Source organism: Coregonus clupeaformis, chromosome 23 (genome assembly GCF_020615455.1).
Source record: "Coregonus clupeaformis isolate EN_2021a chromosome 23, ASM2061545v1, whole genome shotgun sequence".
Lineage (NCBI taxonomy): Eukaryota > Metazoa > Chordata > Actinopteri > Salmoniformes > Salmonidae > Coregonus > Coregonus clupeaformis.
Genome location: NC_059214.1, coordinates 47,751,186 through 47,778,463, shown reverse-complemented (window position 1 = coordinate 47,778,463; position 27,278 = coordinate 47,751,186). Strand labels below are relative to the sequence as shown.

At 43.3% G+C, this 27,278-nt stretch overlaps 1 protein-coding gene across 2 annotated transcripts; it reads left to right on the top strand.

The window, feature by feature from the left end:
* The first annotated feature begins 333 nt into the window (after positions 1-333).
* Positions 334-22,157, top strand: LOC121536472 (major facilitator superfamily domain-containing protein 6-like). 2 transcript variants are annotated; one of them, XM_041843763.2, is made up of 7 exons: positions 334-720; positions 2,639-4,247; positions 10,015-10,112; positions 18,154-18,315; positions 19,204-19,302; positions 19,644-19,909; positions 21,319-22,157. In XM_041843763.2, exons 2-7 carry the CDS (start codon positions 2,641-2,643, stop codon positions 21,430-21,432), a joined length of 2,346 nt encoding a protein of 781 aa, XP_041699697.1. In that variant the 5' UTR covers positions 334-720; positions 2,639-2,640; the 3' UTR covers positions 21,433-22,157. The 2 variants fall into 2 exon arrangements, with proteins under 2 accessions (XP_041699697.1, XP_041699698.1); XM_041843764.2 differs by lacking the exon at positions 2,639-4,247.
* Positions 22,158-27,278: the final 5,121 nt, after the last annotated feature.

Below are 27,278 nucleotides of genomic sequence, written 5' to 3'. Positions count from 1 at the left end.
GCTAGGTGGCTAACGTTGGCTAGGTTAGGGTAGAGGTTAGGGTTAAGGTTAGGAGTTAGGTTATGGTTAGGGGAAGGGTTAGCTAACATACTAAGTAGTTGCAAAGTTACTGAAATGTATTAAGTAGTTGCAAAGTTGCTAATTAGCTAAACCAACCATCTCCTTTCGTTTTGGCCTTAAGTAACCTTCTGTCTTATGTAACCATACCTAACTTAACATATCATACTAATTTGAGTGTCCCAGATTTTCGTTTACTATGTTACATCTAGTCTATGAGACCAGCCTGTCAAGGGGAACAAAGGCAGTTGTTCTAACAAGGGTGGGGGGCTCATCTCAACAGTCCAAGTGGCTTAATCTACTCGGCGCCTTTCATTTATGTGTGCTTAAATGAAAGAACTGGACATGCAGAAAGCAATATACGAGGACAAGAAGCCACTTAGGACTATCAATGCATTCGTCATCATTGAGTAAATGCGCAGTCAGACTCATTTTAGGCTGCATGCAGTCGTGAGCAGGCGAGAAATTACGTCAGTCCAGAACATGAATAGCCCCGTATACTTTTGTTAGCGTATAACTATAGAACGGAAGTTTAGCTGCCTGTTTGCCTATTCACCCGTTGACAGTCGTCGCCAATAGGACAGCTAAATGATGTGCTCAAGAAGATACATTGTAGAGAAGCGGAATCTCAGACAACATTGAGACGTTGAAACAATAACTTGGGTAAGAAAATAGCTTTGCTGTTAGTTAGTTTTTTTGTTTCTACTATTGGATTAATTTGTGTTAAAAGGAATAACACGTTTAGATACGCCCTCTGTGTTTCTTTACATTCCTACATTGAATATAGATATACATTTTTAATGTGTGGTTACAAGAAGAAACGTCTCTAACGACAGGTGTATAGCCTAGCAAATAATGGACAGCTGCGGTGATAAAACCGCTTATTATTATCAATGGTTGTGTGATGTAGCCTAGTCATTAATGACCGAGTCTTTTATATAACAAAATGTAAGAGCATAAATATCATACTCCATTGTCTCGCTAATCAAAGTATTATCTTTTTGACTGCACTTATAAGTTATTGTTACTGATTGCTGTTTTTGCTTTTTCTCAGTAAATAATACAAGCTAAGTGATGAGCTTTAGTACTCCTGTCTTACCTTGCCATAAGCCATATTGTTGTTTTACTATATTATTTATGTTTTAAATAAATAGACAGCTTCAAAATATGTTTGTAAAACTATCATGCCAATCTTATGGACTGTCAGTCCTTACATGCCAGCCCCATTTCCCCCCAGTTTTGCCAAAAGTGTCTGGTTCAGAAATTGAAGGTGTGCCTTGTGTCAGCCCATAGTGCACTGGTTCCAAAAAGTCACAAGTCTCCCTCTCTCTCTCTCTCTCTCTCTCTCTCTCCCTCTTTCTCTCTCTCTCTCTCTCTCTCTCTCTCTCTCTCTCTCTCTCTCTCTCTCTCTCTCTCTCTCTCTCTCTCCCTCTTTCTTTCTTTCTCTCTCTCTTTCTCTCGCTCTCTCTCTCTCCCTCTCTCTCTCTCTCTCTCCCTCTTTCTTTCTTTCTCTCGCTCTCTCTCTCTCTCCCTCTTTCTCTCTCTCTCTCTCTCTCTCTCTCTCTCTCTCTCTCTCTCTCTCTCTCCCTCTTTCTTTCTTTCTCTCTCTCGCTCTCTCTTTCTCTCTCTCTCTCTCCCTCTTTCTTTCTCTCTCTCTCCCTCTTTCTCTCTCTCCCTCTTTCTCTCTCTCTCTTTCTCTCTCTCTCCCTCTTTCTCTCTCTCTCTCTCTCTCTCTCTCTCTCTCTCTCTCTCTCTTTCCCTCTCTCGCTCTCTCTTTCTCTCTCTCTCTCTCTCTCTCTCTCTCTCTCTCTCTCTCTCTCTCTCAATTACATTTAATTTTAAATAAAACATTTTAAATTTTAAATAAACAATAAATATTAACAATAAACATTACACTCAGAAGTTCCAAAAGAATAAAGACATTTCAAATGTCATATTATTTCTATATACAGTGTTGTAACAATGTGCAAATAGTTAATGTACAAATGGGAAAATAAATTAACATAAATATGGATTGTATTTACAGTTGTGTTTGTTCATCACTGGTTGCCCTTTTCTTGTGGCAACAGGTCACAAATATTGCTGCTGTGATGGCACACTGTGGTATTTCACCCAGTAGATAAGGGAGTTTATCAAAATTGGGTTTGTTTTCGAATTCTTTGTGGATCTCTGTAACCTGAGGGAAATATGTGTCTCTAATATGGTCATACATTTGGCAGGAGGTTAGGAAGTGCAGCTCAGTTTCCACCTCATTTTGTGGGCAGTGTGCACATAGCCTGTCTTCTCTTGAGAGCCAGGTCTGCCTACGGCTGCCTTTCTCAATAGCAAGGCTATGATCACTGAGTCTGTACATAGTCAAGGCTTTCCTTAAGTTTGGGTCAGTCACAGTGGTCAGGTATTCTGCCACTGTGTACTCTCTGTTTAGGGCCAAATAGCATTCTAGTTTGCTCTGTTTTTTTGTTAATTCTTTCCAATGTGTCAAGTAATTATCTTTTTGTTTTCTCATGATTTGGTTGGGTCTAATTGTGTTGTTGTCCTGGGGCTCTGTGGGGTCTGTTTGTGTTTGTGAACACTCACACAGAGATGGCGAGTGACGACCGGGTGGCCATCTTGACGGATGACGAGGGGTATCAGAGGAGGAAGTTTGTCCTGGCAGAACCCTTCAACACCCTGGAGCAGATACCGTCGGGCGCGGGCCCCACCTCTACCTCCCAAGGTCCAGAGTCTCCCCCCACAGACACACCTGACTCCCCCTCCTCCAACCCCAGCCATGACTGCCTGGAGAGGAACTGCGTGCGGATCGACAACCACCTCCTCATTTCCAAGGTCTTCTATTTCTTTTTTTATGCAGCCTATGGGTCCCTACACCCGCTGCTGCCTGTCTACTACAAGCAGCTAGGGATGACTCCCAGTCAGAGCGGCCTGCTGGTCGGGATCCGGTACTTCATCGAATTCTGTAGCGCCCCCTTTTGGGGGGTTGTGGCGGACCGCTTCAAGAAGGGCAAGGTGGTGCTAGTGTTCTCCGTTTTCTGCTGGCTGGTGTTCAACTGCGGCATCGGCTTCATCAAGCCTGCCTCCATGACGTGCGTGGAGAGGAAACCCACAGTCGCACGCCGCACCAGCCCCGCCCACCTCGGTCCGCCAGCCAATTACAGCAGGGACCGCAGGGCTGTGATTGGAGACTTGTTTTCCCTCCCTACGAATGTACGCGGTTTGGCATCAGACTCAGTTAGTGGCGGTCCCCTGCACAGGTATGTGAGGAGCGATGGTGGTAATGTCACTGGACCCAGCACTGTCACAGGACCTGTACCTTCCCCCACCATCACCACAACATCATCTTCCCCCTCCACCACCCCCACTACAACAACAACAACAACAACAGCCACCTCAAAACCCGCCTCAAATCTAACCACAACCAAACCAACCATCACAACCGCCATTCCCAAAGTCTACGACATAATCTCCGACCACGACCAGGTGGAGGCCATCTTCCTCCTGATCCTGCTTGTCGTCATCATCGGCGAGTTCTTCAGTGCTCCGGCTGTGACCATAGTGGACACGCGCACCCTGCAGTACCTGGGCCCCCACCGGGACCGCTATGGCCTGCAGAGGATGTGGGGCTCCCTGGGCTGGGGCCTGGCCATGCTCTGCGTGGGCATCTGGATCGACCATACCCACATCAAACTCTTCATCCAGGGCACCGGCTGCATTGTGCCCGACTACAAGAACTACCAGATAGCCTTTATTGTCTTTGGAGTCCTGATGGCCGTGGCTTTGATAGTGTGTACACAGTTCTACTTTGAGAGGAGTACTAGTGACCACCGGCCAATGGAGGCCCAGCTGGAGGAGGATAAGAGACAGGAGGCGGAGTCTCCTCAAACTTCCAGTGGCGTTTCATCTCCCGAAGGGCATGCGGTGGAATCATTAGAATCCCAAAGTGTCGTCAGCCAGCCGTTTCTTTACCAGGACCTCATTCGGCTGCTGTGCAGCGTGCAGTACGGCTCAGTGCTCTTCGTGGCCTGGTTCATGGGATTCGGCTACGGCTTTGTGTTCACGTTCCTCTACTGGCACCTGGAGGACCTGAAAGGGACCACCACGCTATATGGAGTGTGCTCGGTGCTGAGCCACATCTCAGAGCTAGTCGCCTACTTCACCAGCCACACGCTCATCGAGCTGGTTGGCCATATAAGGTTAATGAAAGGGGGCACGGGTCAAAAGCAATAGCCTGGTCCCAGGGGGGTATGTCTCAGACCTGAATCAATGAGTTAGCCAGCTAACTTAAATGTTCAGAAATTGCTTTTTTTTTTAGGAATATATGATTGATATTGACATGGATTGATTGAATTGTTTAAAACAACAACCCATGTTCAAGTTTAGGTTCATTAATGAACCAGTAACTGTTTTTATTTCTGAATGTTTAACTTGGTGTTTTGTAGTATACCCCTCAGGTCTGTTAGTAGTATACCCCTCAGGTCTGTTAGTAGTATACCCCTCAGGTCTGTTTATAATATACCCCTCAGGTCTGTTTATAATATACCCCTCAGGTCTGTTTGTAGTATACCCCTCAGGTCTGTTTATAATATACCCCTCAGGTCTGTTTATAATATACCCCTCAGGTCTGTTTGTAGTATACCCCTCAGGTCTGTTTGTAATATACCCCTCAGGTCTGTTTGTAATATACCCCTCAGGTCTGTTTGTAATATACCCCTCAGGTCTGTTTGTAGTATACCCCTCAGGTCTGTTTATAATATACCCCTCAGGTCTGTTTGTAGTATACCCCTCAGGTCTGTTTGTAATATACCCCTCAGGTCTGTTTGTAGTATACCCCTCAGGTCTGTTTATAATATACCCCTCAGGTCTGTTTGTAGTATACCCCTCAGGTCTGTTTATAATATACCCCTCAGGTCTGTTTATAATATACCCCTCAGGTCTGTTTGTAGTATACCCCTCAGGTCTGTTTGTAGTATACCCCTCAGGTCTGTTTATATATACCCCTCAGGTCTGTTTGTAGTATACCCCTCAGGTCTGTTTATAATATACCCCTCAGGTCTGTTTGTAGTATACCCCTCAGGTCTGTTTGTAATATACCACAGATCTGTTTGTAATATACCACAGATCTGTTTGTAATATACCACAGATCTGTTTGTAATATACCACAGATCTGTTTGTAATATACCCCTCAGGTCTGTTTGTAGTATACCCCTCAGGTCTGTTAGTAGTATACCCCTCAGGTCTGTTTGTAGTATACCCCTCAGGTCTGTTTGTAGTATACCCCTCAGGTCTGTTTGTAGTATACCCCTCAGGTCTGTTAGTAGTATACCCCTCAGGTCTGTTAGTAGTATACCCCTCAGGTCTGTTTGTAGTATACCCCTCAGGTCTGTTTGTAGTATACCCCTCAGGTCTGTTTGTAGTATACCCCTCAGGTCTGTTTGTAGTATACCCCTCAGGTCTGTTTGTAGTATACCCCTCAGGTCTGTTTGTAATATACCCCTCAGGTCTGTTTGTAGTATACCCCTCAGGTCTGTTTATAATATACCCCTCATGTCTGTTTATAATATACCCCTCAGGTCTGTTTATAATATACCACAGGTCTGTTTATAATATACCCCCCAGGTCTGTTTATAATATACCACAGATCTGTTTGTAATATACCCCTCAGGTCTGTTTATAATATACCACAGATCTGTTTGTAATATACCCCTCAGGTCTGTTTATAATATACCACAGATCTGTTTATAATATACCCCTCAGGTCTGTTTATAATATACCCCTCAGGTCTGTTTGTAGTATACCCCTCAGGTCTGTTTGTAGTATACCCCTCAGGTCTGTTTGTAATATACCCCTCAGGTCTGTTTGTAATATACCCCTCAGGTCTGTTTGTAGTATACCCCTCAGGTCTGTTTGTAGTATACCCCTCAGGTCTGTTTATAATATACCCCTCAGGTCTGTTTGTAGTATACCCCTCAGGTCTGTTTGTAATATACCCCTCAGGTCTGTTTGTAGTATACCCCTCAGGTCTGTTTATAATATACCCCTCAGGTCTGTTTGTAGTATACCACTCAGGTCTGTTTATAATATACCCCTCAGGTCTGTTTATAATATACCCCTCAGGTCTGTTTGTAGTATACCCCTCAGGTCTGTTTGTAGTATACCCCTCAGGTCTGTTTATAATATACCCCTCAGGTCTGTTTGTAGTATACCCCTCAGGTCTGTTTATAATATACCCCTCAGGTCTGTTTGTAGTATACCCCTCAGGTCTGTTTGTAATATACCACAGATCTGTTTGTAATATACCACAGATCTGTTTGTAATATACCACAGATCTGTTTGTAATATACCACAGATCTGTTTGTAATATATCCCTCAGGTCTGTTTGTAGTATACCCCTCAGGTCTGTTAGTAGTATACCCCTCAGGTCTGTTTGTAGTATACCCCTCAGGTCTGTTTGTAGTATACCCCTCAGATCTGTTTGTAGTATACCCCTCAGGTCTGTTTGTAGTATACCCCTCAGGTCTGTTAGTAGTATACCCCTCAGGTCTGTTAGTAGTATACCCCTCAGGTCTGTTTGTAGTATACCCCTCAGGTCTGTTTGTAGTATACCCCTCAGGTCTGTTTGTAGTATACCCCTCAGGTCTGTTAGTAGTATACCCCTCAGGTCTGTTTGTAGTATACCCCTCAGGTCTGTTTGTAATATACCCCTCAGGTCTGTTTGTAGTATACCCCTCAGGTCTGTTTATAATATACCCCTCAGGTCTGTTTATAATATACCCCTCAGGTCTGTTTATAATATACCACAGGTCTGTTTATAATATACCCCTCAGGTCTGTTTATAATATACCACAGATCTGTTTGTAATATACCCCTCAGGTCTGTTTGTAGAATACACCTCAGGTTTGTTTGTAGTATACCCCTCAGGTCTGTTTGTAGTATACCCCTCAGGTCTGTTTGTAGTATACCCCTCAGGTCTGTTAGTAGTATACCCCTCAGGTCTGTTTATAATATACCACAGATCTGTTTGTAGTATACCCCTCAGGTCTGTTTATAATATACCCCTCAGGTCTGTTTGTAGTATACCCCTCAGGTCTGTTTGTAATATACCACAGATCTGTTTGTAATATACCACAGATCTGTTTGTAATATACCCCTCAGGTCTGTTTATAATATACCACAGATCTGTTTGTAATATACCCCTCATGTCTGTTTGTAGTATACCCCTCAGGTCTGTTTATAATATACCCCTCAGGTCTGTTTATAATATACCCCTCAGGTCTGTTTGTAGTATACCCCTCAGGTCTGTTTGTAGTATACCCCTCAGGTCTGTTTATAATATACCCCTCAGGTCTGTTTGTAGTATACCCCTCAGGTCTGTTTATAATATACCCCTCAGGTCTGTTTGTAGTATACCCCTCAGGTCTGTTTGTAATATACCACAGATCTGTTTGTAATATACCACAGATCTGTTTGTAATATACCACAGATCTGTTTGTAATATACCACAGATCTGTTTGTAATATACCCCTCAGGTCTGTTTGTAGTATACCCCTCAGGTCTGTTAGTAGTATACCCCTCAGGTCTGTTTGTAGTATACCCCTCAGGTCTGTTTGTAATATACCCCTCAGGTCTGTTTGTAGTATACCCCTCAGGTCTGTTTATAATATACCCCTCAGGTCTGTTTATAATATACCCCTCAGGTCTGTTTATAATATACCACAGGTCTGTTTATAATATACCCCTCAGGTCTGTTTATAATATACCACAGATCTGTTTGTAATATACCCCTCAGGTCTGTTTGTAGAATACACCTCAGGTTTGTTTGTAGTATACCCCTCAGGTCTGTTTGTAGTATACCCCTCAGGTCTGTTTGTAGTATACCCCTCAGGTCTGTTAGTAGTATACCCCTCAGGTCTGTTTATAATATACCACAGATCTGTTTGTAGTATACCCCTCAGGTCTGTTTATAATATACCCCTCAGGTCTGTTTGTAGTATACCCCTCAGGTCTGTTTGTAATATACCACAGATCTGTTTGTAATATACCACAGATCTGTTTGTAATATACCCCTCAGGTCTGTTTATAATATACCACAGATCTGTTTGTAATATACCCCTCATGTCTGTTTGTAGTATACCCCTCAGGTCTGTTTATAATATACCCCTCAGGTCTGTTTATAATATACCCCTCAGGTCTGTTTGTAGTATACCCCTCAGGTCTGTTTGTAGTATACCCCTCAGGTCTGTTTATAATATACCCCTCAGGTCTGTTTGTAGTATACCCCTCAGGTCTGTTTATAATATACCCCTCAGGTCTGTTTGTAGTATACCCCTCAGGTCTGTTTGTAATATACCACAGATCTGTTTGTAATATACCACAGATCTGTTTGTAATATACCACAGATCTGTTTGTAATATACCACAGATCTGTTTGTAATATACCCCTCAGGTCTGTTTGTAGTATACCCCTCAGGTCTGTTAGTAGTATACCCCTCAGGTCTGTTTGTAGTATACCCCTCAGGTCTGTTAGTAGTATACCCCTCAGGTCTGTTTGTAGTATACCCCTCAGGTCTGTTAGTAGTATACCCCTCAGGTCTGTTAGTAGTATACCCCTCAGGTCTGTTTGTAGTATACCCCTCAGGTCTGTTTGTAGTATACCCCTCAGGTCTGTTTGTAGTATACCCCTCAGGTCTGTTAGTAGTATACCCCTCAGGTCTGTTTGTAGTATACCCCTCAGGTCTGTTTGTAATATACCCCTCAGGTCTGTTTGTAGTATACCCCTCAGGTCTGTTTATAATATACCCCTCAGGTCTGTTTATAATATACCCCTCAGGTCTGTTTATAATATACCACAGGTCTGTTTATAATATACCCCTCAGGTCTGTTTATAATATACCACAGATCTGTTTGTAATATACCCCTCAGGTCTGTTTATAATATACCACAGATCTGTTTGTAATATACCCCTCAGGTCTGTTTGTAGAATACACCTCAGGTTTGTTTGTAGTAAAGCTCCCGGTACTTTACTTTACCAAAGTTACCGGAATCTGCAGTAATTTTGGTAATTAACAGAGAATCTATGGGAATCTATTGTAAATTTGGTAATTCATACTTGAATAACTAAATTTTGAAAAAGTAATATATTCACTTTTTAGATCTGTATCCATGAGTTTCTAGTAGATAGACCATATGGTTGAAGAGAAAATAGCCTAATTAATGAAAAAAGCATCCAATCAACAATGGCATTATTTTGATTAAGTCTACGCTTCCAACTATTGACTTCTTTCACAACTGCCTCCAGTTTGACGCCAAAACATTGACAGCAAATACATATTCACATAGTAAAAAAAAAGTGTGTAAACAAATATGTAAAGGATATTTCATGCTGAAACCCTCAAATTAAACACCAATGGTATTCACTAAATTGATGGCTTATATTTAGAATAATGTTTTACAGTGTTGTCATTCTATTTTACATTATTTCATGTATTTCACATGTGATAAGGCCACACAGAGGGCCAGACACAAATACAGACTCCTGTAATAATCTGAAATACCCAAAAGGGCCACTAGATGTCATGTGATAGATTACGTAACATCCTGGTAATTTACTGGTAAACTTAAAACATTTCCAGTAATATACCCTCCCCTTGCAACCCTAGTTCAGAATGACCATGACAAACCAACCACAATCCAGGGACAGCTCAGGTTTGACCTCTGAACTTTGGCTTTGCTTTCACCTGCAACTCTGTTGAGGCAATAACCTCCTATAGGTTTAGGTTAGGGTTAGGGTTTAGGATAGGGTTAGGGTTTAGGATAGGGTTAGGGTTTAGGATAGGGTTAGGGTTATGTTTGTGATTGGTGGATGGTTACTTGAACAGTGCAGTGAGTAGTGATAGTTCAACAACATTTATAAAACATTTGTTTTACCTTCTCCTCCTCCTCCTCCTCCCCTCTCCCTCCACAGGGTGCTGTACATCGGTCTGGCCTGCAACACAGCTCGCTACCTGTACATCTCCTACCTGGAGAATGCCTGGATCGTCCTGCCCATGGAGGTCCTTCAGGGTAAGGCTACACTGGGTGGCACGGCACGGTCACGCATGACGGCATATGTTGACTTAGCTTAGCTTAGCTTAGCTAATGTTAACATTAGATAGAAATTGTTTGGACTGGCTTCACCAGTACACTTACATTGTTGCCGTGTTGGCTCAGAGTTCATATCAGGCAGGACAGGAACTCTCCTCTCAACGAAATGAAAGGCTTTTCCTTCGCCTGGAAAACACCCTTTTCCTCTGTATCTAGACTTCACTGAAAGCCACTTAGGCCATGAATTACAATGTTGCAGCTGCACACGAAAGATTAACATGAAAGCATGCTTAAAATGTTTGTAATCATCACACTAGAGGCGTAACAACACCAACAAAAAAAAACATTTAGAGACACACTTAGAGACACAAATAATCTCTTTTGAAAATTCTAAAGTAAGTGGTATGACAATAACAAAACAAAACAAACAAAATGGCCGTAGCTCTGGTCTGGCCATTGTTTTCTGGGAGTGGGAGCTTATGCCACATTCACGTCATGTCGGAAACTTGGGAACTCTTAAAATGAACGTATGTTATTCGCGTAGCGCTTCCAATTGGTTGAGTCTGATACTTCCTAGTGGGAAACTCGGGTATGATCTTTTTACAAAGAGTAAGCAAGTTGGATATTTTAGAGTGTCCGACATGGCGTGAACAAGGCATACGCAGGGGCAAGGCCTGGCCGGACTATGGGGGGTAGCAGGTTCTATTACAATGATGACAACGAGGCATGTTGACTTTGAACTAGCTGGTTGAGCCAAACACGGCACACCCAGCAAGGGTTAAGGAAGAGGGTTAAGTCAACTCTCTCTCTCGCCTGCCACCTGCCATGAACACACACAGGATATGTCCTCCACTTGACATCAATTAGAAAATGGCTCCCAAGATGTGTATCTTTCCCTTACCAAAAAGTCTAGTGTAGTGTACAGCTGTTAATACTAACACAATAGAGTTTCACTGGCCTGTTTGTTTGTTTGTTTCTGCTTATTAGTGTAATGTGAAAGGGACAGATTTTAAATGTTATGTTTGTTCTACTGACGTTTCTTTTTATTTCCTACTGCTCTACAGTGAGGGGGGAAAAAAGTATTTGATCTCCTGCTGATTTTGTACGTTTGCCCACTGACAAAGACATGATCAGTCTATAATTTTAATGGTAGGTTTATTTGAACAGTGAGAGACAGAATAACAACAAAAAAATCCAGAAAATCGCATGTCAAAAATGTTATAAATTGATTTGCATTTTAATGAGGGAAATAAGTATTTGACCCCCTCTCAATCAGAAAGATTTCTGGCTCCCAGGTGTCTTTTCTACAGGTAACGAGCTGAGATTAGGAGCACACTCTTAAAGGGAGTGCTCCTAATCTCAGCTTGTTACCTGTATAAAAGACACCTGTCCACAGAAGCAATCAATCAATCAGATTCCAAACTCTCCACCATGGCCAAGACCAAAGTGCTCTCCAAGGATGTCAGGGACAAGATTGTAGACCTACACAAGGCTGGAATGGGCTACAAGACCATCGCCAAGCAGCTTGGTGAAAAGGTGACAACATTTGGTGCGATTATTCGCAAATGGAAGAAACACAAAATAACTGTCGATCTCCCTCGGCCTGGGGCTCCATGCAAGATCTCACCTCGTGGAGTTGCAATGATCATGAGAACGGTGAGGAATCAGCCCAGAACTATACGGGAGGATCTTGTCAATGATCTCAAGGCAGCTGGGACCATAGTCACCAAGAAAACAATTGGTAACACACTGCGCCGTGAAGGACTGAAATCCTGCAGCGCCCGCAAGGTCCCCCTGCTCAAGAATGCACATATACAGGGCCGTCTGAAGTTTGCCAATGAACATCTGAATAACTCAGAGGAGAACTGGGTCAAAGTGTTGTGGTCAGATGAGACCAAAATCAAGCTCTTTGGCATCAACTCAACTCGCCGTGTTTGGAGGAGGAGGAATGCTGCCTATGACCCCAAGAACACCATCCCCACCATCAAACATGGAGGTGGAAACATTATGCTTTGGGGGTATTTTTCTGATAAGGGGACAGGACAACTTCACCGCATCAAAGGGACGATGGACGGGGCCATGTACTGTCAAATCTTGGGTGAGAACCTCCTTCCCTCAGCCAGGGAATTGAAAATGGGTCGTGGATGGGTATTCCAGCCTGACAATGACCCAAAACAAACGGCCAAGGCAACAAAGGAGTAGCTCAAGAAGAAGCACATTAAGGTCCTGGAGTGGCCTAGCCAGTCTCCAGACCTTAATCCCATAGAAAATCTGTGGAGGGAGCTGAAGGTTCGAGTTGCCAAATGTCAGCCTCGAAACCTTAATGACTTGGAGAATATCTGCAAAGAGGAGTGGAACAAAATCCCTCCTGAGATGTGTGCAAACCTGGTGGCCAACTACAAGAAACGTCTGACCTCTGTGATTGCCAACAAGGGTTTTGCCACCAAGTACTAAGTCATGTTTTGCAGAGGGGTCAAATACTTATGTCCCTCATTAAAATGCAAATCAATTTATAACAGTTTTTCCATGTGTTTTTCTGGATTTTTTTGTTGTTATTCTGTCTCTCACTGTTCAAATAAACCTACCATTAAAATTATAGACTGATCATGTCTTTGTCAGTGGGCAAACGTACAAAATCAGCAGGAGATCAAATACTTTTTTCCCTCACTGTATATCTCTGTTCTGCTAGGGAGGTATATTGACTTAACAAGTCAATAACTAGGTCTAATCGTAATACTCCCTTCCCTGACCTTGTAATAATGATGTGCCTCTTTCACTCTCTCTCTCTCTCTCTCTCTCTCTCTCTCTCTCTCTCTCTCTCTCTCTCTCTTCCTCTCTCCCCTCTCTCTCCTCCCCCCCCCCCCCCCCCTCTCCTCTCTCTCTCTCTCTCTCTCTCTCTCTCTCTCTCTCTCTCTCTCTCTCTCTCTCTCTCTCTCTCTCTCTCTCTCTCTCTCTCTCTCTCTCTCTCTCTCTCTCTCTCTCTCTCTCTGTCTGTCTGTCTGTCTGTCTGTCTGTCTATCGCTCTCTCTGTCTCTCTCTCTATCGCTCTCTCTCTCTGTATCTCTCTCTGTCTCTCTCTATCTCTCTCTGTCTCTGTCAATTCAATTCAATTTAAGGGCTTTATTGGCATGGGAAACGTATATTAACATTGCCAAAGCAAGTGAAGTAGATAGTTAACAAAAGTGAAATAAACAATAAATATTAACAGTAAACATTACACTCAGAAGTTCCAAAAGAATAAAGACATTTCAAATGTCATATTATGTATATATACAGTGTTGTAACACCTCTCTCCCCTCTCTCTCTCTCTCTCTCTCTCTCTCTCTCTCTCTCTCTCTCTCTCTCTCTCTCTCTCTCTCTCCTCTCCTCTCTCTCTCTCTCTCTCTCTCTCTCTCTCTCTCTCTCTCTCTCTCTCTCTCTCTCTCTCTCTCTCTCTCTCTCTCTCTCTGTGTCTCTGTCTGTCTGTCTCTCCCTCTCTCTCTCTCTGTCTCTGAACAGTAAACATTACACTCACAAAAGTTCCAAAAGAATAAAGACATTTCAAATGTCATATTATGTATATATACAGTGTTGTAACATCTCTCTCTCTCTCTCTCTCTCTCTCTCTCTCTCTCTCTCTCTCACATTTCATTTTAAGGGTCATATTATGTCTATATACAGTGTTATAATGATTTGCAAATAGTTAAAGTACAAAAAGGAAAATAAATAAACATAAATATAGGTTGTATTTACAATGGTGTTTGTTCTTCACTGGTTGCCCTTTTCTTGTGGCAGCAGGTCACAAATCTTGCTGCTGTGACTGCACATTGTGGTATTTCACCCAATAGATATGTTTTTAATAGATATGGAGTTTATCCACATTTGATTTGTTTTCGAATTCTTTGTGGGTCTGTGTAATCTGAGGGAAGTATGTGTCTCTAATATGGTCATACATTTGGCAGGAATTTAGGAAGTGCAGCTCAGTTTCCACCTCATTTTGTGGGCAGTGTGCACATAGCCTTTCTTCTCTTGAGAGCCAGGTCTGTCTACGGCGGCCTTTCTCAATAGCAAGGCTATGCTCACTGAGTCTGTACATAGTCAAAGATTTCCTTAATTTTGGGTCAGTCACAGTGGTCAGGTTTTCTGCCACTGTGTACTCTCTGTTTAGGGCCAAATAGCATTCTAATTTGCTCTGTTGTTGTGTTAATTCTTTCCAATGTGTCAAGTAATTATATTTTAGTTTTCTCATGATTTGGTTGGTTCTAATTGTGTTGCTGTCCTGGACCAGCTTGCTTAGGGGACTCTTCTCCTGGTTCATCTCTCTGTAGGTGATGGCTTTGTTATAGAAGGTTTGGGAATCGCTTCCTTTTAGGTGGTTGTAGAATTTAACGGCTCTTTTCTGGATTTTGATAATTAGTGGGTATTGGCCTAATTCTGCTCTGCATGCATTATTTGGTGTTTTACGTTGTACATGTAGGATGTTTTTGCAGAATTCTGCATGCAGAGTCTAAATTTGGTGTTTGTCCCATTTTGTGAATTCTTGGTTGGTGAGCGGACCCCAGACCTCACAACCATAAAGGGAAATGGGTTCTATAACTGATTCAAGTATTTTTAGCCAGATCCTAATTGGTATGTTGACTTTTATGTTCCTTTTGATGGCATAGAAGGCCCTTCTTGTCTTGTCTCTCAAATCGTTCACAGCTTTGTGGAAGTTACCTGTGGTGCTGATGTTTAGGCTGAGGTATGTATCGTTTTTTTGTGTGCTCTAGGGCAACGGTGTCTAGATGGAATTTGTACTTGTGGTCCTGGCAACTGGACCTTTTTTGGAACACCATTATTTTTGTCTTACTGAGATTTACTGTCAGGGCCCAGGTCTGACAGAATCTGTGCAGAATGTGAATACGTGGTATGTTGTACGGTAATTTGGTAAAAAGCCAATTTGACATTTGCTCAGTACAATGTTTTCACTGAGGAAATGAACTAGTCTGCTGTTAATGATAATGCAGAGGATTTTCCCAAGGTTGATGTTGACGCATATCCCACGGTAGTTATTGGGGTCAAATTTGTCTCCACTTTTGTGGATTGGGGTGATCAGTCCTTGGTTCCAAATATTGGGGAAGATGCCAGAGCTAAGGATGATGTTAAAGAGTTAAAATATAGCCAATTGGAATTTGTGGTCTGTATATTTTATCATTTCATTGAGGATACCATCAACACCACAGGACTTTTTGGGTTGGAGGGTTTGTCTTTTGTCCTGTAGTTCATTCAATGCAATTGGATTATCCAGTGGGTTCTGGTAGTCTTCAATAGTTGATTCTAAGATTTGTATTTGATCATGTACAGTGAGGGAAAAAAGTATTTGATCCCCTGCTGATTTTGTATGTTTGCCCACTGACAAAGAAATGATCAGTCTATAATTTTAATGGTAGGTTTATTTGAACAGTGAGAGGCAGAATAACAACAAAAAAATCCTGAAAAACGCATGTCAAAAATGTTATAAATTGATTTGCATTTTAATGAGGGAAATAAGTATTTGACCCCCTCTCAATCAGAAAGATTTCTGGCTCCCAGGTGTCTTTTCTACAGGTAACGAGCTGAGATTAGGAGCACACTCTTAAAGGGAGTGCTCCTAATCTCAGTTTGTTACCTGTATAAAAGACACCTGTCCACAGAAGCAATCAATCAATCAGATTCCAAACTCTCCACCATGGCCAAGACCAAAGTGCTCTCCAAGGATGTCAGGGACAAGATTGTAGACCTACACAAGGCTGGAATGGGCTACAAGACCATCGCCAAGCAGCTTGGTGAAAAGGTGACAACATTTGGTGCGATTATTCGCAAATGGAAGAAACACAAAATAACTGTCAATCTCCCTCGGCCTGGGGCTCCATGCAAGATCTCACCTCGTGGAGTTGCAATGATCATGAGAACGGTGAGGAATCAGCCCAGAACTATACGGGAGGATCTTGTCAATGATCTCAAGGCAGCTGGGACCATAGTCACCAAGAAAACAATTGGTAACACACTGCGCCGTGAAGGACTGAAATCCTGCAGCGCTCGCAAGGTCCCCCTGCTCAAGAATGCACATATACAGGGCCGTCTGAAGTTTGCCAATGAACATCTGAATAACTCAGAGGAGAACTGGGTCAAAGTGTTGTGGTCAGATGAGACCAAAATCAAGCTCTTTGGCATCAACTCAACTCGCCGTGTTTGGAGGAGGAGGAATGCTGCCTATGACCCCAAGAACACCATCCCCACCATCAAACATGGAGGTGGAAACATTATGCTTTGGGGGTATTTTTCTGCTAAGGGGACAGGACAACTTCACCGCATCAAAGGGACGATGGACGGGGCCATGTACTGTCAAATCTTGGGTGAGAACCTCCTTCCCTCAGCCAGGGGAATTGAAAATGGGTCGTGGATGGGTATTCCAGCCTGACAATGACCCAAAACAAACGGCCAAGGCAACAAAGGAGTAGCTCAAGAAGAAGCACATTAAGGTCCTGGAGTGGCCTAGCCAGTCTCCAGACCTTAATCCCATAGAAAATCTGTGGAGGGAGCTGAAGGTTCGAGTTGCCAAATGTCAGCCTCGAAACCTTAATGACTTGGAGAATATCTGCAAAGAGGAGTGGAACAAAATCCCTCCTGAGATGTGTGCAAACCTGGTGGCCAACTACAAGAAACGTCTGACCTCTGTGATTGCCAACAAGGGTTTTGCCACCACCAAGTACTAAGTCATGTTTTGCAGAGGGGTCAAATACTTATGTCCCTCATTAAAATGCAAATCAATTTATAACATTTTTTACATGTATTTTTCTGGATTTTTTTGTTGTTATTATGTTATTCTGTTCAAATAAACCTACCATTAAAATTATAGACTGATCATGTCTTTGTCAGTGGGCAAACGTACAAAATCAGCAGGGGATCAAATACTTTTTTCCCTCACTGTATATGTTTTTGCTGTTTGTTTGTTCGTTGTTATAGGGCCAAAAAGATTGGAGAAGTGGTTTACCCATACATCTCAGTTTTGGATAGATAACTCTTTGTGTTGTTGTTTGTTTAGTGTTTTCCAATTTTCCCAGAAGTGGTTTGAGTCTATGGACTCTTCAATTACATTTAGCTGATTTCTGACGTGCTGTCCCTTCTTTTTCCGTAGTCTATTTCTGTATTGTTTTAGTGATTCACCATAGTGAAGGAGTAGGCTAATTTTTTCTGGGTCTCTATGTTTTTGGTTGGATAGGTTTCTCAATTTCTTTCTTAGGTTTTTGCATTCTCAAATCAAATCAAATCAAATTTTATTTGCCACATGCGCCGAATACAGCAGGTGTAGACATTACAGTGAAATGCTTACTTACAAGCCCTTAGCCAACAATGCAATAAAAAAAGTGTTAAGCAAAAGAAATAAAAGCAAATAACTAAAGAGCAGCAGTAAAATAAAATAACCGTAGGGAGGTTATATACAGGGGGGTACCGGTGCAGAGTCAATGTGCGGGGGCACATGTTAGTCGAGGTAATTGAGGTAATATGTACATGTGGGTAGAGTTAAAGTGACTATGCATAAATAATAAACAGAGTAGCAGCAGAGTAAAAAAGGGGGACGGGGTGGGGGGTGGGGGGGGGGGGGGGCAGTGCAAATTGTCCGGGTAGCCATGATTAGCTGTTCAGGAGTCTAATGGCTTGGGGGTAGAAGCTGTTGAGAAGCCTTTTGGACCTAGACTTGGCGCTCCGGTACCGCTTGCCGTGCGGTAGCAGAGAGAACAGTCTATGACTAGGGTGGCTGGAGTCTTTGACAATTTTGAGGGCCTTCCTCTGACACCGCCTGGTATAGAGGTCCTGGATGGCAGGAAGCTTGGCCCCAGTGATGTACTGGGCCATACGCACTACCCTCTGTAGTGCCTTGCGGTCAGAGGCCAAGCAGTTGCCATACCAGGCGATGGTTCTTCATCAAACCATTTGTCATTGTTGTTAATTTTCTCTCTGTCTCTCTCTCTCTCTCTCTCTCTCTCTCTCTGTCTCTCTGTCTGTATCTCTGTGTATCTAGGTGTGACCCATGCCTCAGTGTGGGCAGCTTGTATCTCCTACCTCAGTGCTGCGGTGCCTCCAGAGCTGAGGACCTCTGCCCAGGGTATCCTCCAGGGCCTGCATCTGGGGCTGGGCCGGGGCTGTGGGGCCATGGTGGGGGGAGTCTTCGTCAACTTTTTTGGTAAGAACCACTGTGTGAGGAGAAAACAGACGGACTGTATTTATAGAAGTTGTATTTAATTGATTTGAGTATCCCCCAGTTCTAGAGTATGTAAAACACATTCAACCAAAGAGAGATGGAGCTATTGGCGTCACACGTCAAAGGTATTATTAGCAGTATAGACTGCTGTTCAATGTTACATTTGCTGCTCTATGTTCATTAATTGAAATGACCATTGAGAACAGCAGTAACTATTGTAGATTTGACATTTAACAGAATGTAGCTTCCCTCCTCCTTGACCAGCTAGTTTTACATTGTAGTCATTTAGCAGACGCTCTTATCCAGAGCGACTTACAGTTAGTGAGTGCATACATTTTTCACACTGCCCCCCCCCGTGGGAAACGAACCCACAATCCTGGCGTTGCAAGCGCCATGCTCTACCAACTGAGCTACACGGGGCCCCGTGTAGTTGTACTCACACGTGTCATAGTCCCACATGCCTTTCCAGCTGTTGAACAACGCCTCCTCTCCTTAAAATGATGACCTGTCCTCCATGGTTTTCATAAGATAATCCAGGTATTAACTCTTAATAAACTTCCACCAGCCTCATCTTCAATCATTAGGATAGGAATTTGATGGTTTGGAATGCACTTGGCAGCTCTCCCAGAATAACACCTGTGTGTCCCTCTCTGTGCTCTGAAACACATATTGATGACTGGGGTAAAATATATCCCTTACAGTGCTGAAATGGACATAGATTTTCTGTTTTTCTGTTATATGAAAAGCAATGAGTGAAAATAAATACATTTATTTATTTGGTTTCCAAAAGCCTATGGAGCAGGGGGCTATGGGGTTGATTTGGAATTCAGAAATACTGTACACGTTTGTCTTTTTGGGTTATGGTTTTAGGAGCGGCTCACACCTTCAGTGGGATTGGAATGTCCTCCCTCGTCATCCTCCTCCTCTTCGCTCTCATCCAGTGGCTGGCTGTGCAGAGTGGGGACGAAGGTATGTGTCATTAAAGTTGATTTGATCCTGTCTGCTTCATGGCGTGCTTCCTGCTTGGACTACAGAAAAACAGCGGCACCTATTATACCCCTTAGTGGAGAAGTGACTGGCTTCCAATGTGGCATGCAGAACATTTACAGCCAGAACATTTATAGCCACTATCGTTTTATCCTCTTTCTCAATCAGCAACTGAGAAATTCATAGACATCAGAATGCTGCATGAATCATATTTAGGATCTTTAATAGTGGAGATAGTTGTTAGGTCGGACACGTTAGCAGAATAATCATTTTGAAGCATGCCAGGAATTGTTATGAAACATTTTGCTTGAGTTGTTTTCCAGATCCCAGAATGCTGGCGGAGAACATCCCGGTTCCCTCCAGCCCTGTTCCCATAGCGACCATAGATGTTATCCAATCAAATAACGCAGAAGCCACAATGACACCACCGAGGAAGACCAAGCACCAGGAGGATCAGGAGGACGTGAGCAAGCCCGCCTGGGTGGTGTCCGCCTCACCCTGGGTCACCCTGGCCTTCGCCCTGCACCAGATCAGACAGACGGCAATCCTTGCCAGGAGCAGCCCTGCCAACAACCATCAGCCGCTGCAGGTACTGTATGTAGACAGGGTGGCTGGCAGCTCGTGGGCTTCAGGCATAGACTGATGGGTTCAGGAATAGACTGATGGGTTCAGGGATAGACTGATGGGTTCAGGCATAGACTGATGGGTTCAGGGATAGACTGATGGGTTCAGGAATAGACTGATGGGTTCAGGGATAGACTGATGGGTTCAGGAATAGACTGATGGGTTCAGGAATAGACTGATGGGTTCAGGAATAGACTGATGGGTTCAGGGATAGACTGATGGGTTCAGGAATAGACTGATGGGTTCAGGAATAGACTGATGGGTTCAGGCATAGACTGATGGGTTCAGGAATAGACTGATGGGTTCAGGGATAGACTGATGGGTTCAGGAATAGACTGATGGGTTCAGGGATAGACTGATGGGTTCAGGAATAGACTGATGGGTTCAGGGATAGACTGATGGGTTCAGGAATAGACTGATGGGTTCAGGAATAGACTGATGGGTTCAGGCATAGACTGATGGGTTCAGGAATAGACTGATGGGTTCAGGCATAGACTGATGGGTTCAGGAATAGACTGATGGGTTCAGGGATAGACTGATGGGTTCAGGCATAGACTGATGCGTTCAGGGATAGACTGATGCGTTCAGGCATAGTCTGATGGGTTCAGGGATAGACTGATGGGTTCAGGCATAGACTGATGGGTTCAGGGATAGACTGATGGGTTAGGGATAGACTGATGGGTTCAGGAATAGTCTGATGGGTTCAGGGATAGACTGATGGGTTCAGGGATAGACTGATGGGTTAGGGATAGACTGATGGGTTCAGGCATAGACTGATGGGTTCAGGGATAGACTGATGCGTTCAGGCATAGTCTGATGGGTTCAGGGATAGACTGATGCGTTCAGGGATAGACTGATGCGTTCAGGGATAGACTGATGCATTCAGGCATAGTCTGATGGGTTCAGGGATAGACTGATGGGTTCAGGGATAGACTGATGGGTTCAGGCTGTGCTTTGAGGCTGGGCCCAAAGACATGTCACTGGGCAGAGAAAGAAAAAGGTAATTTTTGTGATTGTTACCTTTGTGATAATGAAATGTGATGGTGGTTTATCTAGGAATTTGTGCATGTTCCAGCCAAGTTTCCATGTTGTATCATGTCCTCCTGAGAATTGTCTTCTTTATATCATACATCCCATCTTGAAGAAAGGTGAGAATATAATTCCTGCCTTTAGACCGATATTTTATGAGGGTGTTTTTTCATATTGTAGTGACCTTAACCCAACTCCTAGCGAGCTCGGACGTAACGGCTAAGGTGTTGGCTTGACATTCGCTGGACCCAAATTCGCTACAATATCTATGCATTTGCTAAGTGCTATAATTACAGTATTAAAGAGAACTATGATGTAACACTTTCCCTTTGCTCTGATTGGTAGGAGATAAATGATATCAGCACAGATGAACCAACAGAGGAAACCTCCCCATCCCTAGACCCTCCCAGCAAGTCCCCCCCAGACTGGCCCCTCTCAAGTAGGAGCCCCACTCCCTGACCAGGACCCCTCTACGCCTGCTGACCAACCACCCCTCTCCACTGGCCACACACAGTAGGGGATTGGAAAGAGGGGACACGTTGCACATTGAGGAACTGCCCTAAAATGTTTTCCTCCCAAGCAACACCAAGTCAAGGGGTGGCCCATGTACAGCCAGGTAGTCCAGCTAAAAGAGAGAGAGAGAGAGGGAGGGAGTATGATTTTACAGACTGGACAGAAGAGAAATACAGACCAAAATGAAGGAGGTTGAATTCGTCCTCTTAGCAGACATGTCTTAACAAGTGCCTTTAGGGATCTGAGGAAAAGCGCTTGCCTTGAATGATCTATTGTTACTCTGTCATGTGGACATCAAAAGAGTAACAGAGTTTTATTTATTTTACTTATAGTGGAAGTCTGGGATAGTGGGTTCGATTGAATAAGGCTCCATTTGTTTCGCTGGCCCTTAAAGTGCCGCAGTGCTGTTGTAGGTTGGTGATTCACGCTCATGTAGCAGCAGTGACACACTCAATCTAAATAGCTGTGTGTAATGGCTGCTTTGCGTGATGTGGACGGTAGAGATTCCTCTTTCATAAAGTTTAGGAGCAAAATTCAAATAGGCAAACGTTGTGGAACGTTGCAGATAGCAACTTTATTAATATGGGCTCCCGACTGGCGCAGGGGTCTAAGGCACTGCATCTCAGTGCTTGAGGCGTCACTACAGACCCCCTGGTTCGATTCCAGGCTGTATCACAACTGGCCGTGATTGGGAGTCCCATAGGGCGGCGCACAATTGGCCCAGCGTCGTCCGGGTTTGGCCGGTGTAGGCCGTCATTGTAAATAAGAATTTGTTCTTAACTGACTTGCCTAGTTAAATAATGGTAAAATATATATATATATTTTTTAATAATATAACGGGTTTGATTACTAATTCTACATGTCAGAGAGACGTGTGCATCACAGGAGGCTGGTGGGGAGGACAGGCTGGTGGTAATGGCTGGCGACGGAATGGTATCAAATACATCAAACACATGGTTTCCAGGTGTTCGATGCCATTCCATTTGCTCCATTCTGGCCATTATTATGAGCCGTCCTCCCCTCAGCAGCCTCCACTGTTCTACATACTATATTGATATCCGCCAGTTCCACAACGTTGTGCTCTCTTGAAGGTGGCCCTGCTTTTACATGTAAATGTTTACTGTGTCTCGTGACTAGTCTAACACCTATCAGCCACTGATGCCGTGGAAAAATATAATTATTTAAAAAATATAATTATTTAAAAAAGGTTTATGAAGCGATCGTGTCAGATCTGATATGATATCCACCAGGCTTTTAGGGTCTGTAATTACTATTAAACTATAACGCCATGAGTTCTGAAGACCCCCCTTTCTATATTTATTGAAAAAAGTGTCTTAAGGCCTGGCCAAATTGTCTAAACGTCAAATATTACACTATAATCATGTTTAGACAGAATTTGTTAATAATATCAGACGGTTTTCCTCCAAAGGACTATCTAAAACTGTTCATAGTCATTTCCATTTTACATGCCTTGTCTGCTACGTAGCCTGTCTCCTACCTGAGAACTACTACTCTCAGTGCACTGTGGCATTCATCTCAAGGTGAAACATCAATACAACATCACTGGAAAAGTAGGATGGGCTTATTTATTAATAAAAACAAACCTTTAAAAATTTATCTTTGTAATTTAATAGGAGAAATATGCACCAAATGTAAAATCACTTTAATGCTGTTTGATATAAAATGATTTTTTTTTATAAAAATAAAACGTTGCCCTTGACAGACATGGTCCAATCAAAATCTCTGTTTGATGTTTACAGCATGTGATTGGCTGTCCCTGAGGCTGCAGTCTCCTAAGCAGCCAGGTGGGGGCGGTAGATGGGAGTTGACTGGATTTCACAGGCATGGGAGTACATGAGAGCTTGTTACAGTGACCAGCACTGGTCTCAAAGCCCCAGGCACTTACCACACAGGAGGAGAAAAACAACAAATGTACTAACGATTGCTGCCGGTTAACCTGAGAGCTATAAGCACCATTTGAAAGTCATTCTGGTGATTAGTTGTAACTACGACGCAGAGGTTTGGATTCCAGAGGGAGACAAATGTCTGCTTTGACTATGATTAGAGTGGGATGACAGCCCGAGGAAGAGTTTCTGGGTCACGATGAAGTCAAATCCACTGAGAGAGACGATACATCTGAGAGACTCTGGGTCTCCACTTGCACACTTTCTTCCATTGATTTTACAAAATGGTGGAAACTCCCTCTAGCCAATGCTTACACCAATCCTTTTAAATCCATGACAGGGGAGTGTACAAGTACACACTTCTGGAAAAAGGGTGGAGAATCAGGAGGTAGCATTTGAGGAATGATGGGAACACTCAAGTCCCCTAAAGTCTCTGCTGCCTCCAGTCACAGGGCTGTCTGCTCTTCTCATTAGGTGTTTTATCATGGAAGATGAAGCTGAGAGGTACCGCCCCCTACTTTCTGCCTGGCCATTTTAGGGTCCCCCTGTTCACCACAGTGGTTTCAATAGAGTTTAGAAGAGCTGCATGTCCTCGTCCTCTATGGCTCTGGGGGGGGGGAAGGTGCTGGCGGGCGGGCAGGGGGCAGAGCTGACAGGGCATGGGTGTGTTCTGAATGTAGAGGAGGGAGTTAGATGTAGGCGGAGCCCGGGCGTGAGTTAGATGTAGGTGGAGCCCGGGCGTGAGTTAGATGTAGGCGGAGCCCGGGCGTGAGTTAGATGTAGGTGGAGCCCGGGCGTGAGTTAGATGTAGGCGGAGCCCGGGCGTGAGTTAGATGTAGGCGGAGCCCGGGCGTGAGTTAGATGTAGGCGGAGCCCCGGCGTAGCTGTCCATCTCGTCTTTGCTGAGGTCGTCCCCGTGGTGGGCGGAGGTGAAGAGCATGTCCTCGTAGCAGGCCCCTCCTGGGCCGTAAGGCTGCTCCTGGCTCTGCTGCTTGCCGGGAGTCACATGGCAGAGAGCTGCATCATTAACCACCACTACAACTATGTTCAGTTAAGCACTCAACAGCTGGGTGCTTTTAAAGCAGAAAGTTCTAATAGTTGTGTGTGTCAGTCTTGTACAGTTGTGACGTTTGAAGTGCAGGGAGCCGAGTCTGAGGACTGTAGTTAATGTGTGAGTCCCAGTGGTGTAAAGTACTTAAGTAAAAATACTTTAAAGTACTACTTAAGTAGTTTTTCAGGGGTATCTGTACTTTACTATATTTTTGACAACTTTTACTCCACCACATTCCTAAAGAAAAGAATGTACTTTATTCTCCATACATTTTCCCTGAGACCCAAAAGTACTCTGTACATTTTAAATACTTAGGACAGGAAAATGGTGCAATTCACACACTTATCAAGAGAACATCCCAGGTCATCCCTACTGCCTCTGATCTAGCGGACTCACTAAACACAAATGCTTCGTTTGTAAATGATGTCCGAGTGTTGGAGTGTGCCCCAGGCTATCCGTAAATAAATAAAAACAAGAACATTGTGCCGTCTGGTTTGCTTAATATAAGGAATTTTAAAAGAGTTATACTTTTACTTTTGATACTTAAAAAAGGTGCACTATGCAGAAATTGCTAAGCCATTTCCTGGTTGCTAAAAGTTCGCCTAATTTCAATTTATATGTGGCAAAATAAGCAAGTATAGTGTAGAGAATCACAGTACCATCTAAACCACTAGGAAATATATTTTCCATAACCAAAAATATTGCATTTTCAGCTGTTTGAAGCTGGTGTACAAAACCGAAAGTACAAGACGCAAAAACGAAACTTAAGAACGAGCATAGAAATAGCGCACATAGAACAGATCTACCGCTTCTTAGACTTGCTTTCAATGAGAATGACAGATCTATAATTCATATTTCTATGTGAATTTGGTGGGGTCTCCAAAAAAGGTACATACTCCACCTTGAAGTACATTTTAGCGATAACCATTTACCTATTTTTTTTTTTTTACAAATACTTTGACTTCTACTCAAAGTATTTTACTTGGTGACTTTCACTTTTACTTGAGTCATTTCTATTAAGGTATCTTTACTTTTACTTCAGGCGAGTCCTACTGTAGATAAGGGGTGAGTCCTACTGTAGTTAAGGGATGAGTCCTACTGTAGTTAAGGGATGACTGCTACTGTAGATAAGGGGTGAGTCCTACTGTAGTTAAGGGATTAGTCCTACTGTAGTTAAGGGATTAGTCCTACTGTAGTTAAGGGATGAGTCCTACTGTAGTTAAGGGATGACTGCTACTGTAGTTAAGGGATGAGTGCTACTGTAGTTAAGGGATGACTGCTACTGTAGTTAAGGGATGAGTGCTACTGTAGATAAGGGGTGAGTCCTACTGTGAGTCCTACTGTAGTTAATTCATTAGCGTCTAAGACGTTGGAGGGGGGTGCTAAACTGACATATGGAATTGTTTTAAGATGGTCAAACTATGGATCATTTAGCTATTTCATTTGGAATTTTAGGACCCCTTTAGGTAGGTATGTATGTATGTACAGTTGAAGTCAGAAGTTTACATACACTTAGGTTGGAGTCATTAAAACTCGTTTTTCAACCACTCCACAAATTTCTTGTTAACAAACTATAGTTTTGGCAAGTCTGTTAGGACATCTACTTTGTGCATGACACAAGTAATTTTTCCAACAATTGTTTACAGACAGATTATTTCACTTATAATTCACTGTATCACAATTCCAGTGGGTCAGAAGTTTACATACAAGTTGACGGTGCCTTTAAACAGCTTGGAAAATTCCAGAAAATGATGTCATGGCTTTAGAAGCTTCTGATAGGCTAATTGACATCATTTGAGTCAATTGGAGGTGTACCTGTGGATGTATTTCAAGGCCTACCTTCAAACTCAGTGCCTCTGCTTGACATCATGGGAAAATCAAAGTAAATCAGCCAAGACCTCAGACAAAAAGAATTGTAGACCTCCACAAGTCTGGTTCATCCTTGGGAGCAATTTCCAAATGCCTGAAGGTACCACATTCATCTGTACAAACAATAGTACGCAAGTATAAACACCATGGGACCACACAGCCGTCATACCGCTCAGGAAGGAGACGCGTTCTGTCTCCTAGAGATGAACGTACTTTGGTGCGAAAAGTGCAAATCAATACCAGAACAACAGCAAAGGACCTTGTGAAGATGCTGGAGGAAACAGGTACAAAAGTATCTATATCCACAGTAAAACAAGTCCTATATCGACATAACCTGAAAGGCCGCTCAGCAAGGAAGAAGCCACTGCTCCAAAACCGCCATCAAAAAGCCAGACTACGGTTTGCAACTGCACATGGGGACAAAGATAGTACTTTTTGGAGAAATGTCCTCTGGTCTGGTGAAACAAAAATAGAACTGTTTGGCCATAATGACCATCATTATGTTTGGAGGAAAAGGGGGGAACACCATCCCAACCATGAAGCACAGGGGTGGCAGCATCATGCTGTGGGGGTGCTTTGCTGCAGGAGGGACTGGTGCACTTCACAAAATAGATGGCATCATGAGGAAGGAAAATTATGTGGATATGTTGAAGCAACATCTCAAGACATCAGTCAGGAAGTTAAAGCTTGGTCGCAAATGGGTCTTCCAAATTGACAATGACCCCAAGCATACTTCCAAAGTTGTGGCAAAATTACTTAAGGACAACAAAGTTAAGGTATTGGAGTGGCCATCACAAAGCCCTGACCTCAATCCTATAGAAAATGTGTGGGCAGAACTGAAAAAGCGTGTGCGAGCAAGGAGGCCTACAAACCTGACTCAGTTACACCAGCTCTGTCAGGAGGAATGGGCCAAAATTCACCCCACTTATTGTGGGAAGCTTGTGGAAGGCTACCCGAAACGTTTGACC

What these genes read in the sequence shown, in the direction of transcription:
- LOC121536472 (XM_041843763.2), top strand. Translation starts at nt 2,641, where the DNA reads ATGGCGAGTGACGACCGGGTGGCCATCTTGACGGATGACGAGGGGTAT. An exon ending in GCCCATGGAGGTCCTTCAGG is followed by an intron (nt 10,113 to 18,153) that starts GTAAGGCTACAC and finishes CTGTGTATCTAG; the next exon opens with GTGTGACCCATGCCTCAGTG. An exon ending in ACAACCATCAGCCGCTGCAG is followed by an intron (nt 19,910 to 21,318) that starts GTACTGTATGTA and finishes TCTGATTGGTAG; the next exon opens with GAGATAAATGATATCAGCAC.